Raw genomic sequence first — 15,147 nt, forward strand, 5'->3', positions numbered from 1 at the left:
TGGCAGGCTCTAATTATCTCCCGGAAACTATTTTTGAGAAGTCAAAGTAGAGGGGAGCAAGAGAGAGCCGGTGTTAGTTAGGTGTGACCCAATTGTTGCCCGTGATTGTCCTCTCCTGGTGCAGTGAGAAGAGGGCTTCCAGGAGGGTGAGGAGACAAGCTGTTAGCTACCTTTATAAATAACTGAGAGAGAGAGAGAGAGAGAGAGAGAGAGAGAGATCCTCATCAGACTTTGCTCCTGTTGTACTGGTGTTCTCACAGGGCCAGTTTTGCTTACAGCTGATGCTGTTGTCCCATCTGCTTTTTGTAAAGTCATCTATAAATACATTTTAAACCTGGAGAGAATACAGTTGGGCTATCAGTGTTTATGGGTAATAATTAAGCAAATTAACAGAAGGAAATTTTGATAACACTTTACAATAATTTTCTATTTGTTAACATAATCCATTAATTATCAAACTAACTATGAACAATATTTTTTCACATTTATTAATTTTGGTCAATAATGGTAATACATTGTATTGTATGTTTTTATTTCATGTTAGTTCATAATGCATTAACTAATGTTACTAATGTTTCAGTAGTATGTATATATATATATGTTGAAATTATCAAGATTAATATTTGCTGTAAAAGTATTGTTCATTTTTAGTTCACATTAGCTAATTTTGTTAACTGCTGTTAAAAAAAATATAACCTTATTGGAGTGTAACCAACATTTTTGCATGAAATAAGTGCTATTTTAAAACAAATTGCTCTGGTTCCAAGATCTGATTGAATGTGCCATGTTCCAAGCAGTTGTCAAATAGCCAATGTACATACATTAGTGACCACACAGCTATTTAGTTTTATATTAATCCAGTAAGTCTATATAGTGCAGCCCAAAAGTCTGAGATCTCGTGAAAATGCTTCAATAGAGCATTTTCTTCTAATACAGTTCACCACCATTATAAATCACATTATCAGCGTAACAATTTGATTGAAAATTACATTGAAAAAGTTAGAAATTTGGCAAAAAAAATTGGTATGCCCCCCTTTTCCTTAATGACAGCATGCACCCAAGCTGGCATGGACTCCACAACATTTGCAAAACCTTATGTTCTGTGTTATTTCTGCAGGATTTGAGAATATTCGATAGAGCATTGTGCCAAAATGGTCAGTGTCACAATCTGTTTACATGATGAGTTACCAAGAAATAGTGCAGAATCTTAATTATTTTACGCCACGATATTTCTTTGTTTTACATTTTTAAAAATCCCACTTTTTATTGCTAGGTTGAAATTAGTTTTGGATGCCATTTTTTCAGTGTGGTCTCAGACTTTTAGACCTTCTGTATTTAAGATTGACTCTCTCCACTTGTATTTTAGTTGAAATTAAAAGTCTGGTGTGGAGTCTCCCCGTGGCCTGGACGCAGGCAGTGAACAATGAGACAATACTCAACAAATAAAAGCCACTGTAGGCAATTACTGAAAAGCATACCTCAGCACACCATATCCAAACATATTAATCAAACCTGTCCTCACACTGCCTGCCTCATTTTCTTCTCTATGTTTTGAATGCAAATATGACAGTCTTTTGAGCTTTCAAGACAGCCATCCAAGGTAGTTACAGAAATCCAGTGATGAGCCAAGCTCATCTCTCTCTATCTCTCGTGGAGGTATCCAAACCACTAATCTCCAGCATAAATAATGGAACTTTATGAATAATTTAAAATGAATAATCTATTTCTGTTGCTTCCAGGAGATGTGTGTGTTTAAGGTTATTTTAATTTGAACTTCTGTATTTCAAATACAAATGAGCAAATAAGTCGGTGCGTGTTTGGTATTTCTCTTTTTCGGCATCTGATCTCCTGTGGGACTTGGGGGCCTGAGGAATCTGCTGGTTTTGGCAGAAAGGAAAAACAGTTTAAACTTACAGCAGTTAGTACTTAAATTTGTCAGCTCAAAACAGGCAATGCAACAAAAAGAAAAGCACTTTGAAAAAGAAGATATGAGGAAAATAAAATTAAGAGGTAAGAGGGGAATCTTTTTTTTTTCTATGTTGCGGAGGTAGTAATAGAAATTACATTTTTATTTAAGGTGCAGTATTTCCCCCCCTTGAGTTTTGGGTCTTTATGAGGCCATATTTTTTTCTAACAATATATAAGACTTTTTTGGCATTTTTTTAGCCACCACATTTTCAATTTCAAGGTAGTTTTTGTCACATTCTGTGGCATTTTTGCTCTAAACCTAATTCACACACACAGTTTTGGAATTTTGTGTGTGAACGAGATTACATCCAGTGATTGGTACCATGTGTTTGAGTTTTCATGCCTGCATTTGCGAGGAACGAGGCGGAAGGACTTTAAAAAAAGTCTCAGTTTTTGCAAGGTTCTGAGTCTGCAGACTTACCTCAGAAAGAAACCAATCTGCTCGTCATTTACACAGTGGATTATTGTCTATAACAGCCAGTGACTTTCTATTTCCAGTACCTCCTGTGGTGTGGAGAAGCATTTAGGGTTAGTTTAGGGGGTCAGCTCCAGGTGCTTTTGGGACCACAGAGGGCTGAACCTGGTTAAGCTCCTGCAGATGAATCTTATGCTCTAGATCTGCCGCGAGAGGAAATTTTACAAAGTTTTCAGAGACTAGGCCTTCTCAACTCTCAAGAAAAGTTAAACTCTCTGAAGAACTTTTCAGTTCTCTTTTAACTTGGCTCACATCTTAATTTGAACATAGATTAATTTTAGATTATATTTTATATTCATTACATTTTGTGTATTTTAGTTATATTTGTTTATGAAAGTGTGAGGTACAATATTTCCAAAGGATTCCATTAATATTTTTCAAAACAAAAAATGATCACTGAGAAAAGACATGATCTGGTTTAACTAGTCTATTTTTGAAATTCAAACAATTACCTTTTGGCTTGTATATTTATAATTTTATAATTTCTTTTTTAGAAACAAGTTCAAATTTTGCTTGAAAGAAAACCTCAGCAAATGTTGTGAACAGTACTTACTGAACTATATTTTTATTTAGCAATCATAATAAGCAAACATTTTTACACATTCGTTGAAAAAGGCTTAGATGTTGGGATTTTAAAAGTCTAAAACAGAGCTTTCAGAAGAATAAAATATTTAATCATTAAATCAAAATTTTCCCTCCCTTACCTGTAGTCATTCGCATTAGTCAATCTAAATGAATTGTATCAGAATGTAAAATGTCTCTAAATGTTCACTTTTGGTGACAGTATTGACAACCTAATGAAACCCCTCCTTTATAAACTGTATTCATGACTGTGTCGTAGCTGTGTTTTTCCACTCTCCAGAGCATCACATATGCATCCTCCTCTCCTAGGCCACCATTTCAATCTTCATCGCTAGCTACAACAAACATTACATTTACATATTGATTTCGCAGTTTTAGTCAATGTAAATAAGCTGCCACTACTGTAAATTTGGTCCTCTGTTAACATAAGCTTGTCCAAAGCTCCTGAGATTAAGGCGCTGGTTGCATAATTAATGTGTGCGTTACATATTAATTCCCCCACTCTCCTCTTCCTGGCTGCTTTCGTTCGAACCCTGATTAGCCGGCAGGCTCGTCTCTAAGCTGTTGATTCATATTCACGCACACAGACTGAGCGTTTGCTCAAAGCGCTACTTAACCCCCATCGTTTTTCATCAGACGAGGCCTTCTCTCCTCTAAACCCAACAGCATGGCTCCCATGAATCTCAAACCCTGCTCTTGGGTCAGTGCTCCTAGGATGATGGTTGAGTATTTGAGCACCACAAGCCCTCTTGTCCTTTTGTGGGACATTTAAACCTCTTAGCCCCAATCGATAAGAGTGCCTCCGGATGGCCTTGGTTATGGAGGTGTATCATAGAATTAGGAAAGAGCTACAGCGGCTCAGATGATTTCTCTGATTGGTCAGTTATGATGATGATAACTTTCCTGTGATGTCATCGGTCATAAAGAGCATATTATATGTATCCTGCTCGATCATTTTTGTCCCAAGCACATTTTGGATTTTTTGCACTCAAGTAAAAAGGAAAGCGTTGAAATCATTATATCAGCCAACATTTAAATGATTATATATCGACAACAGTTTGGAGTAGAAACATAATGATTTTATATTATAAGCTTAAGATAAGACTATCCTTCTTACTATAGTGCAGAAAACTCAAAGTGACTCAAAATGATGGAACAGATCTCTCTCTCTCACACACACACACACACACACACACACACATATACATATATATACTGTATGTATATATATATATATATATATATATATGTATTAATTAACTATACATTATCTATTATTACTTGGATCTCTGGAATACTCTATTCTGATTGGTCAATGGCACCATCTAGCGGTCTGATATTCCTCAGTAACAACCGCACATCCACGTATCGGACCGCTCATCTTGGTATCTGAGCCATCTTTACTACCTCTCGGATCATTGTGCAATCTCTACAAATAAGCTAATAAAATAATTGCAACACAAATCAAAGTTTCATGTCCATTTATTTGTTTATTTGGCATGTAGTCTTGTAATAGGCTGGATAATAATAATTAAAAAAAAAATATTTTTTACTTCATAGCAAATAAACAAATCACAGATATGACACAAAACAATTTTTGTTTAAAAGCTGAACATTCTGGCTTCGTGAAACATCCCGCAAATAAATTAAATTACATTATTTTAATTAATGGAAATTTTTTTTCCAGAACAAGTAGAGGAAAAATGATAGAATCACTCAATGTTGAGGAAAGAATTATGGAATCACCTTGTAATTTGCATTTCTAAAACAAATACCGGCACAAGTCTAAAAATGCAAATTAGTCTGCAGTTAAAAGAGAGTGCTTACAGACATTAACGAGCTGTTGAACTTGGCTAATTGAAAGAAAACATGGCCCCCAACAAGAGAGTTGTCAATTGAAACAATGGAAAGGATTATAAAACTCCTTCAAGAAGGAAATCCAACATGGAGTGTGGCAAAAAAAAAAAAGTTGGTTGTTCCCATTCAGCTGTGTCTAAAATTTGGTGCAAGTATAAACAAAAAGGAAAGTTAAGAAAATAGAAAATGCACAACAAAACAAATGAAAAACAAATGGGCAGAAACAGGAGTCAATGTTTGTGACAGAACTGTAAGAAATTGGCTAAATGAAATGGGTTTTACATATAGAAAAGCCAAACGAAAACCAGCACTAACACCTAAACAGAAGAAAACAAGGCTACAGTGGGCTTAAGAGAAGCAATCATGGAGTGTGGATGATTGGATGAAAGTGATATTCAGTAATGAATCATGAATCTGCTTTGGCCAAGCAATGATGCTGGAACTTTTGCCTGGTGCCGTTCTAATGAAACATATAAAGATGAGTGCCTGGAGAAAACAATCAAATTTTCCCAGTCATTTATGATATGGGGTTGCATGTCAGGTAAAGGACCAGGGAAGATGGCAATCATTACCTCAACAGTCAAAGCACAGGTGTACATTGAAATTTTGGACACATTCCATCGATAGAAAATAGAATTGGTGATGATGAAGTCATTTATCAGGATAATGCATCTTGCCACAGAGCAAAGAGTGTTAAAGCTTTTCTTCAAGCTGATTGTACATTATCCCTTACTTAGACCACTGCTGTTAATAGAAGTAACTACGTGTTGTTTTGTTTTTTGTGCTGACAGCAATGGAACAGATGGATTTATTACATTAATTTGTAATTGCAGGGTAAAACATTTTATTGAATCATTTTTTAGCGATTGCAGGGCCTAATGTCCATTTGTGTCTCAAGAACAAATCTTTGGAATTATTTGATATAAAAAGAATACTTTTTGTGTGCAGATGTTGCCAATAAGAAAAATATTTTAAATAATATTCTCCATTTGAATTCTGCCTTCCAGAGAGGTAAACGCCCCCTAGAGGAAGACACTGTTGCTTCTCATAGGGCCCAGTCATCAACCAACAGCATTTTCTGCTCAATAGAACCATTTTACAGCCTGTGATGATGCATTGCTGTGATGTAGTCGTCGAAGCATAATCATTTTTTCTTTTTTGTTGGGAATGCAAAAACAATATTTCTGTGGTCTACCCCACTATAGTTTACTGTAGTCTAAGTTTACCCCTCTATGGTTAGCGTCTGCGTTCCAAACCCAGAAAAGTGAAAAGGGTCCACGAGGTTTATGTGGCATGGTGTTGTCCTGGCACTACCCTTCTTTCCTGCTGGATGTTGAAGATGAACAGAAGCGGGGTTGGGGAAGAGCAGCGGGGTAGCACAGGTGTGTTTGAGCTTGGGGCCCTGGGGAGACGGAGACGAGCCCCAACTCGTCCACCACTGAACTCTAATGCTCTTCTCTCTTTCTGTTTTCCCCCCTTTGTTCTTCCTGCCATTTAGCAGCAGCCAGCAAGGGTCGTCAAATCAGAACTACCTGCTTGTCATTAGCCACCGCGAAGCACAGAAAGATTACAGCCTCAACTTCCCTGCCAGCAAAACCATCCAGGAGGTGAGACAACCACACACTTGTCTGTCACCTTGCCCCTCTGTCTGTCTGTCTGTCCACACCTGCTGCCTGTCTCTCTGCTGAATTTGTCAACGTTTCTGCCCATGTTCTCTGAAACTGCTGCACTCCCTCTTTTAGACGGGGCGTCAATTTAATTATTACATGCTAAACTAACAGTCCTCCTTGTGGTAGAGATAGTACCAATGATTATGATCTGCATTGAGCCAAAACTAATTATTCTAATTAAGTATGATATCCAGAAGGTCCATGAAACTGCTGACAACATGAATATCTAAAAACATCTAAGTTATGTGTCAGATTGAAGAAGTTGTCTTCAGATCATGGGTGGGGCACGGGAAAAAGGGCCACTTATTGCCTCTTTCAGAAACTAGCGGATCAGATATTTGTTATGAAATGAATCACTACGGTCTTGGATGTTGATTGGTCAATATTTTTTTTTTTTTTTTTTTTTGCCACGCTAAAACACACAATACAGTGACAGCTATGATACAAAACACTTGTTTGCTTAGATACTGTGTATATCACTGTGTAGCAGCGATAGAGGTTAACTATTAAAAGGATAGTTCACAAAAAAATGAAAATTCTGTCATAATTTACTCACCCCCATGTCGTTTCAAACCTGTATGACCTTTTTCCATGCAGAACACAAAAGGGGATGATGTAATTAATATCTTGGTGTGTCTTTTCATGACTGTGGCAGTTGATAGTGCCTCATAAAAGTATTCCTTACTCATGCATCATATTCCAAATCTTCTGAAGGCATGCAGTAATGTAAGTTACTTTTCAGTGAAAATCATGGAATATATTCCAAGATTTTAGTACATAATAAATTATATAATAATAATAATATAATATATAATTATAAATAATTATATAATAATAATATAATTATATCATAAATATGCAGAATTTCAATATATATTGTGAAATTCTGAATATTGGCCTATTGTGAAAATCTTGGAATATAATGGAAATCTTGGAATATATTGTAATAATGCAAGGAATTTTACAGTGAATATAATGGTGAAGTGATATTGCAACATGATGCACAAGTCTACTACTGGACTACTTTATAATATTTTTGGGTCCTTTTTAAGCTTTAAAGTGAGGCAGTATCCGCTGTCATTGTAATGAAAAAAGGGACAGGGATTTCATAAAAACATAGTTAAATTATGACAGAATTTTCATTTTTTGGGTGAACCAGTCCTTTAACCATTAAAGGAATAGTTCACCCAAAAATAAAACTTCTCTCATCATTTACTCACCCTTATGCCATCCCGAATGCGTATGACTTATTTTCTTCTCAGAACACAAGCAAAGATTTTTAGAAGAACTTTTAGAAGCTCTGTGGGTCCATACAATACAAGTGAATGGTGACCAAATTTTGGACTCTCCGTAAAGCACATAAAAGGCTGCAATGGCAAGATGTACTGTAAAAAAAGGAGTTATATTTTGGTCCGTTCACAGGCAAAATGGATTAGATCGCTTCAGAAGACATGGATTAATCACTGAAGTAATCTAATCCATTTTGTGTGTGACAAACTGGAGTCATATGGATTACTTGTATGCTGCCTGTATGTGCTTTTTGGAGCTTCAAAGTTTTGGTCAAGTAAATAATGAGAGAATTTTCATTCTTGGTAAACTATTCCTTTAAGGACTGGTTTACATGTCAGGGACTATATATTTTAGTGTAAAGCTGGCTGGCACTTAATGAGCTGTCTTAATAAAATTGTATTTTAATGAAAATATTTTTCCTTAATTTTTTTTTATCTAGAAACCATTTCAATAAAGCAATGCTGTAATGTGAATATAATCACAGTGAAAGTATATTGTGTCTGCAAATTCTTTAACCGTGATTATATTCACAATGTAGAATGAATTCTCATACCTTTTTGCTTAATTGATGCACTGCAGGAAGAACCCTGTCTTCTGTCCATCTTTGTACTCATCTCACTGTCTGCTAGAACCAGAGCTCAGTACCGGGCAGCAAAAACCCCCCTGTGGCTCATCAGCTCCTTTCCCTCTCTTATCAGACCTGTGTGACGCCGTTCTTTTCATCCCTCTCCTTTTAAATGCACTGTGTTGTGTTTAAGGTTGGTTTGTGTGGGACACAAAACCCAAACGCTCCATTCTGTACACACACAACCCCTCCCCGACTCCCTCGCATTCTCCTCGGCCTGCCCCAGTAACCTACACACAGCATTCTGGAAATGGCTCCATTAATTATTCACAGCAGGTAGCTCACTCCACATCAAGTGTAACAAGCTCCCCGTGGACTTACAGCGCCACTTGAACCCCTCCCTCAGTGCTGGGGGAGTCATGTTGGGGTTGTGCAGTGCCGTTTTGAAGAAACAGACATCTGTGATGTTCTTTTTTGTGTTTTTAAAACTCGAGTCATCTTGAGTAACTTAAGATGTGAAGCATCTACCTCATCTGGTGAGCTTGAAGTGACAAAAGATGATCAAATCCATTATCAATTTTGTCTCACTTTGTGATATAGGAAATAATTTGTGTGCCGTCACAAATAAAAAATATTTTTTGTTTATTTCTATTGCGGTTTTTTATTATAGATATTGTTTCAAAACAGCAAGGAATTTTGCGAGAAACAAGAAATTTAATCAGAACTTTTGTTTTTCAAGATATCAGTTCATACAGTGGGGTAAAAAAGTCTGGGTCCACATTATGAAAATCTGTGATTAAAAATCTATTTTGAACCTGGTAAAAAAGTTTTAGAAAAGAAAAAGTTAAAGAAATGCTTTGACGTAAAATGAATAAGAAATATTTGCGGTTCTGCAAATGTTTTTTATTTTTTATTTCTAGGTCATTATAAGGAAATATAAATAAAACTGACATTTGTGGCATAATATTGATTATCACAAAAATATATTTTGACTTGCCTCTTCTTTAAAAAAAAAAGCAAACATCTGGGTTACAGTGAGGCACTTACAATGGAAGTGAATGGGGCCAATTTTTGAACGTTAAAATACTCACTTTTTTAAAAGTACAGCCATTAGACATAAAAAAATAAATACGTGTATAAACATGATTTTAGCGTGAAAACATTGCTTACTAACCTTTTATGTGTAAAGATATAGCCAATTTTGTATGTAATGTCAACAAACCATAAAACACTAAAATTACTTTAGAAATAACAACTTAAATTTACAACTCAAATGATACACAAGTTTTAACAGAAGAATTAATGCAATTGCTTTTATATAATTATAAGCTTCACATTTCTGTCTTTAAACCCTCAAAATTGGCCCCATTCACTTCCATTGTTAGTGCCTCACTGTAACCCAGGTTTTTTTCTTTTTTATTTATTTATTTATTTTTTTTTAAAGAAAAGAAGGGGCAATTCAAAATACATTTTTGTAGTAATCAACATGATTCCACAAATTCTGTTGATTGAGCTTAACTTGTATTGAACCTGGAATATTCCTTTTAATTAAAAAAAATGCAAAATAGAAAAACCAGACCTGCTTCAGAATCTTCCTATTTTTGATTGAGGAAATGCTTGCCCCCATCAGCTTTGCCCACGCAATCCCAGAATCCCTTTCTCAGCTAACTGCTGCCTTGATGGTGCTGATCACCATTACAGTAATCAGACTACTTGACAGGTTTGTAATGGTGCTAATTGAAGAGATTAAAGTGAGATGGGTGAGCGCTCTCTTTCCCTCAGCAGATGGTTTTAATGAGCACCTACTGTAAACCTTAAGTGTTTCTGCCGGGATTACAACAACTGGAGAGTAGAGCCCGCGGGGAAGAGAAAAGAGGCGCAGGAAGTGAAGCTGTTGGCTTGGTAGGGGAGCGAGTGACTGGACAAAGCTGAATCAAACAGACTGTGGCGGCCCCGACTGGCCTGATCCACAGGCATTCTGTTTCTTCATCTTAACAAGGAGAGCTAGTGAGGGGGAGAGAGAACATGCATCATCTTAAGAGATACAAATTGCATGTGATACAAAAACAAATTAATGGCTATTGGTTGAATGTTACTTTGTTAAATAGCTGTCAGAGTTAGTTAGTAGCTTTGACTCTGGAGAACAGACTTTTTCTCATTTCAAAGTGGAAAATGTATAGCTATTTAAGGGATAGTTCATGCACAAATGAAAATTCTGTCATCATTTACTCCATGCCCATATGACCTTCAAGACGAGATATGAGGCACAGTGACCGTTTGTCACCATTTACTTTAGTTGGCAATGAAAAAAAGATGCTATGAAAGTGATTGGTTACTGAGACATACCGCCTCTCGTACATCTCATTTTGTGTTCCATGGAAGAAAAAAGATCATATGGGTTTGGAATAACATGTGGGTGAGTAAATGATGACAGAATTTTCATTTTTGGGTGAACCAACTAACCATATCCAAAGTGTAAAGTAAGCACTCGCTTACCAGAAATGGCAAAGAAAAGCTAAGAAGGGATCCAACACTTTTCTTCACAAACGTCTTGTTAATGAAGTTACTAACAAGTGAGAGAAGATGTTTTGTTTTACAGTTGTGGCCCTCAGAGCGAAGCCCTGTGTGAAAATGCAACAAAACAGCAACAGAGAGCTCTCACAATCTCCCTTCTCTCCTTTTTTCCCATTCACCCCCTCACAGCCACATATGGTGAGGACTCTTCTCCATCTTTTCTTTTTCTATCCGTCTTTTGTCTTTGCTGAAGTCCAGCCGATGCTTTTCTGCTTGTGCATATCAATGGAAGCAGCAAAAGAGGGAGAGAGAGAGTCCCTCAGTGCTGTCCCCTTGTTTGTCTTTGCCAAAAGCTCTCGCTTTGTCTGGAGGCTCCCAGGGAACGTACCCTTCCACTATTCGGCCCTGGGCCCTGCTCTCCTCCTCTGATTGGCATTCCCAAACCCGAGTGCGGGGCCACAGTTAAGCCTCAGAGCAAATGTTTGTCAGGAAAGTGGCGGGGAGAAAAGAGCCATCCGATAGGGCTCTGCCGTCCGTGACGAGACGACTCGTCCCAGGGATTTTTCCGGCCCCACAGTGTTTCTCTCCGCAGCTGGAGAGATGAACGGAGAGGAAGAAAAGAAAGATGGAGAGTAAAAGAGTGTGAATGAAAGGCATCTGGTGCTGAAGAGCTTGTGACTGTTTAACGGCAACCTTTTCTTCTCTTTGATTTCTCTCCAGCCAAGGATTACCAGTACTTGGCATTTAGAAAGATTGGATCATTAATGTGTGTGTGTGTGTGTGTGTGTGTGTGTGTGTGTCTGTCTGGGAGACTGTTTATTGCCATTGCTGAAAAAGTCATTTTAAAAAGTAATTTTATTGTCAAAGTAATTTAATTTGTAAGATTAATTTTTTTAGACCCATGAAGCATTTTCTCATAAGATATTAATTTGAACATTATAAGCTGAAGAAAAAAGTGTACTTTTATCATCTCACTGTGTAATTTATATTTTTCATCTCAAATTTTAAGGAGCAGTTACCTTCATTTTTATTTAATTTTCTTTCCGTTTTTTTATTTTATTTTCTTTTCTTTTATTTTTTTTATATATATATATAAGAAGCAACAAACAGTTTTAATTCCATGTTTGTTTTTGTTAATGTTTATCTGAAGCATCAAGCAGTTTTTTTTTTGTTTTATGTTTATTTGTGTTTTTATTGTTCATCAGAAGCAGTAAACATTTTTTAGTTTCATGATTTTTTGTTGTTTTTTTCTAATGATCATTAGAAGAAACGAGCAGTTTTTTTTAGTTCTTTGTTTGTTTCTTATGTTTGTTTTTGTTTTTTTAATGTTAGTTTTTCAGAAGCATCAATCAGTTTTTTTCAGGTTTGTTTTTGTTAATGTTCATCAGAAGCAACAAGCTGTTGTTTAGATTGATCTTCACATTGAACTGTGCAGTTTAGTTTCTGTCAGTAAGGGGGCAGCAAGTAGCCTTTCACTACTCTGTCTGTCTGTCTGTCTGTATTAGCACACATTTCTGTGTATGTGAAATACTATTCTTTATACATCTTGGTAAATATTGCACAGTTCATCTACTAAGCAGGCAGTTATTTGGACAAGGTGGGAAAATCATCCTATGGTTGGAGTAATTCTCTTGTTTTATCCAGTGTGATTGCTCAGTCGTCAAATATGAATGTAAATCCTTTCAAATGAAAGGCGCTGTTACATGCAGTGCTTAAGAATATAATCCTGACAGCTGATATGTCTTTATCCGAGAGATCTTCCTGCATTTTCTGATATAATGTCAATGTTTTCTGATTTGATTTGTTTTTCTCACAATGGAAGTCTGTTCCCTGATGCTGAAGAATTGTGACATTTAAAGTGAAATGTCAGCGGAACCAGATTTAATAGGACAGAGTCTTTTCCTTGGTTGTTTAATCAAACCTCATTGTTCCTTTTCTGGGCAAGACAGAACAAATGTCAGCCTTTCTGAACATCTCAAAAACTCTCTTTACTTTCTCTCTGAATTCAGCGGTTAATAAACTTGTTATTCGGTGGATTTGTTTGTTTATCCTTTCTGTGTATATTTTTCTTCTCATTTAGTCGGGTAATGTTGGCTCTAATTTGCAGACCCCTGACTGCTAAGAGGAGGAATTCATAGCTCATGAATAGGTAATGACACTTGTGTTTGTGAATATTGCAGCAGTATGGGGCTTTCTCCTGTTAAGTCAATTATAATTCACAGCAGTTTCATAAAGAGCTCTTTGCCCCTCACCCAACCAGTTACCTCCACTAGATAATATACTCTGAAATCTTATGCCTTCGTTATTCCCTGTCTGATTTTATTTACCATTTTTTCTTACTTGCCAAATGTTCAAATATCTACCTTCCAATAAACCTAAATGATTGTTTTGAAGTCAAATAACAGTGAATAGCTTCTCTCTGGATGTTTGTCATGATTGGATGAAGTCCGTCAGAAGTACAGGAACAGGTTTATAGATATATTGACAGTAGGGCAGTGCTCATAAAAAAAGACCCAATGAAGTTGTGATGAAATATTCTGCCTATATAGAAGTCCCAAAAAGGGCCAATTTGTTATAGCAGCTAAATGCTTCTGCCAGGCCCTTGATGCTGGCGTTACTTACTTCTTTCTCTTGGGTTGCGGTGCCATTTGACCCTAAACGGTTTATTACAGCCAAGAGCTGGTGTTTAAGGCAGCCTGTCGGTCAGTTGTGGGCGGCCAAATCCCTGTAGCCCCCTGGTCAAACACAGATATTACACTCTGTAATAACACTGGCCAACCCAGCTGACCCTTGCTCGCTTTAATAAGAAAAGCGCACAGCCCAGTGTGTGGGCTTGCGTATGTTTGACTGAGTGTGCATGCTGCTTCAGTCTTCGACTTCAGCCGACCTGAGGTGATGTCAGTATCTGAATTTGTTTCCCTTTAATGTGTTTTTGCCTGACCAGGATGGTTGAGAAGCTGACTTCAGCTACGGTTCTGTACATATCTATCTTAAAGGGATAGTTCACACAAAAATAAAAATTCTCTTGTCATTTACTCACCCTCATACCATCCCAGATGTATATGACATTCTTTTGCAGAACACGATTTTAAGAAGAATATCTCAGCTCTGTAGGTCCTTACAATCCAAGGGAATGGTGGCCAGACCTTTGAAGCTCCAAAAATCACATAAAGGTCACATACAAGTAATCCATAAGACTCCAGTGGTTCAGTCCATATCTTCAGGAGCGTTATGATAGTGTGGGTGAGAAACAGATCAATATTTAAGTCCTTTTATACTATAAATCTCCACTTTCACTTTTACGTTTATTTCACATTTTGAAAGTGAAAGTAGAGATTTGTGGTAAAGTTAATATTAATCTGTTTTTCACCCACACTTATCGCTTCTGAAGATATGGATTTAACCACTGGAGTTGTATGGATTACTTTTATGAGGACTTTATTTGATTCTTGGAACTTTAAAGGTCTAGTCACCATTCACTTGCATTGTAACGACCTACAGAGCTGAGATATTCTTCTGCAGGAACACAAAAGGAGGATTTTTAAAGAATGTTCCATTTGCTGATTTTAATATATGTCCATTCGATTTGTCGTAGAAAGCTTTGCATCTCCTTTTGTGTTCAGCAGAAGAAAGTCAGTACAGGTTTTGAAAAACATGACAATGAGTTATTAATGATTTCATTTTTAGGTGAATTATCCCTTTAAATCATTTTTGTTTATATGCTTGGGTTCTTTAGATGCCTCTATCAATATATCCAAAAACATTCACAGTTTCGGTGGTTACATTTTTGTCAACAGAACGATTATGGTTGGATCTGCTAAGTAATTCTCAAGCCTATCTCTTTCAAATCCTGCTACATATTGTTTGTTTTCACAAGCATCTTGTAGCCATCGTTTCTGCCTCCGTGGGCACGAGTCCTCAGTCTGGCAGAGGATACGTGTCCACCCAGTGTGCTGGCGGTGGGATTTGGCCATGCGCTAGCAGGGCTTTGCGCCACAATGGCTAGTTTTCTCTGCCTCTGTATCTAGCGCCATGGCGAAGTGCATTCTCCGAGGATAATGCGCTAGAATCTGCGGCCCATCCAGCTCCCGCTGATGCCTGCTTTGATCAGCCCCGTCCTCCGCACATCAGCTTGGCGTTGGGCTTTAAACCAACAGCGGCATAAGAGCAGGGGCCTGCGTCAACTGTTTAAATGCACGCTATGTTATTAAGTGCAGTTACACAGG

General features: G+C 37.1%; 1 protein-coding gene across 2 annotated transcripts in view; it reads left to right on the top strand.

Annotated features, from left to right (window-relative positions):
* The window catches only part of LOC127424042 (FAS-associated factor 1-like), a 103,064-nt gene that overhangs the window by 20,706 nt on the left and 67,211 nt on the right, over positions 1–15,147 (top strand). Inside the window, exon 7 of one of the 2 annotated variants that reach the window (XM_051668833.1) lies at positions 6,381–6,489. In XM_051668833.1, the coding sequence (XP_051524793.1) occupies positions 6,381–6,489 (109 nt within the window). The remainder of the gene's footprint in view (positions 1–6,380; positions 6,490–15,147) is intronic. The other variant, XM_051668834.1, reaches the window with a different exon arrangement.

This window comes from Myxocyprinus asiaticus, chromosome 33, assembly GCF_019703515.2.
Source record: "Myxocyprinus asiaticus isolate MX2 ecotype Aquarium Trade chromosome 33, UBuf_Myxa_2, whole genome shotgun sequence".
NCBI classification, from domain to species: domain Eukaryota; kingdom Metazoa; phylum Chordata; class Actinopteri; order Cypriniformes; family Catostomidae; genus Myxocyprinus; species Myxocyprinus asiaticus.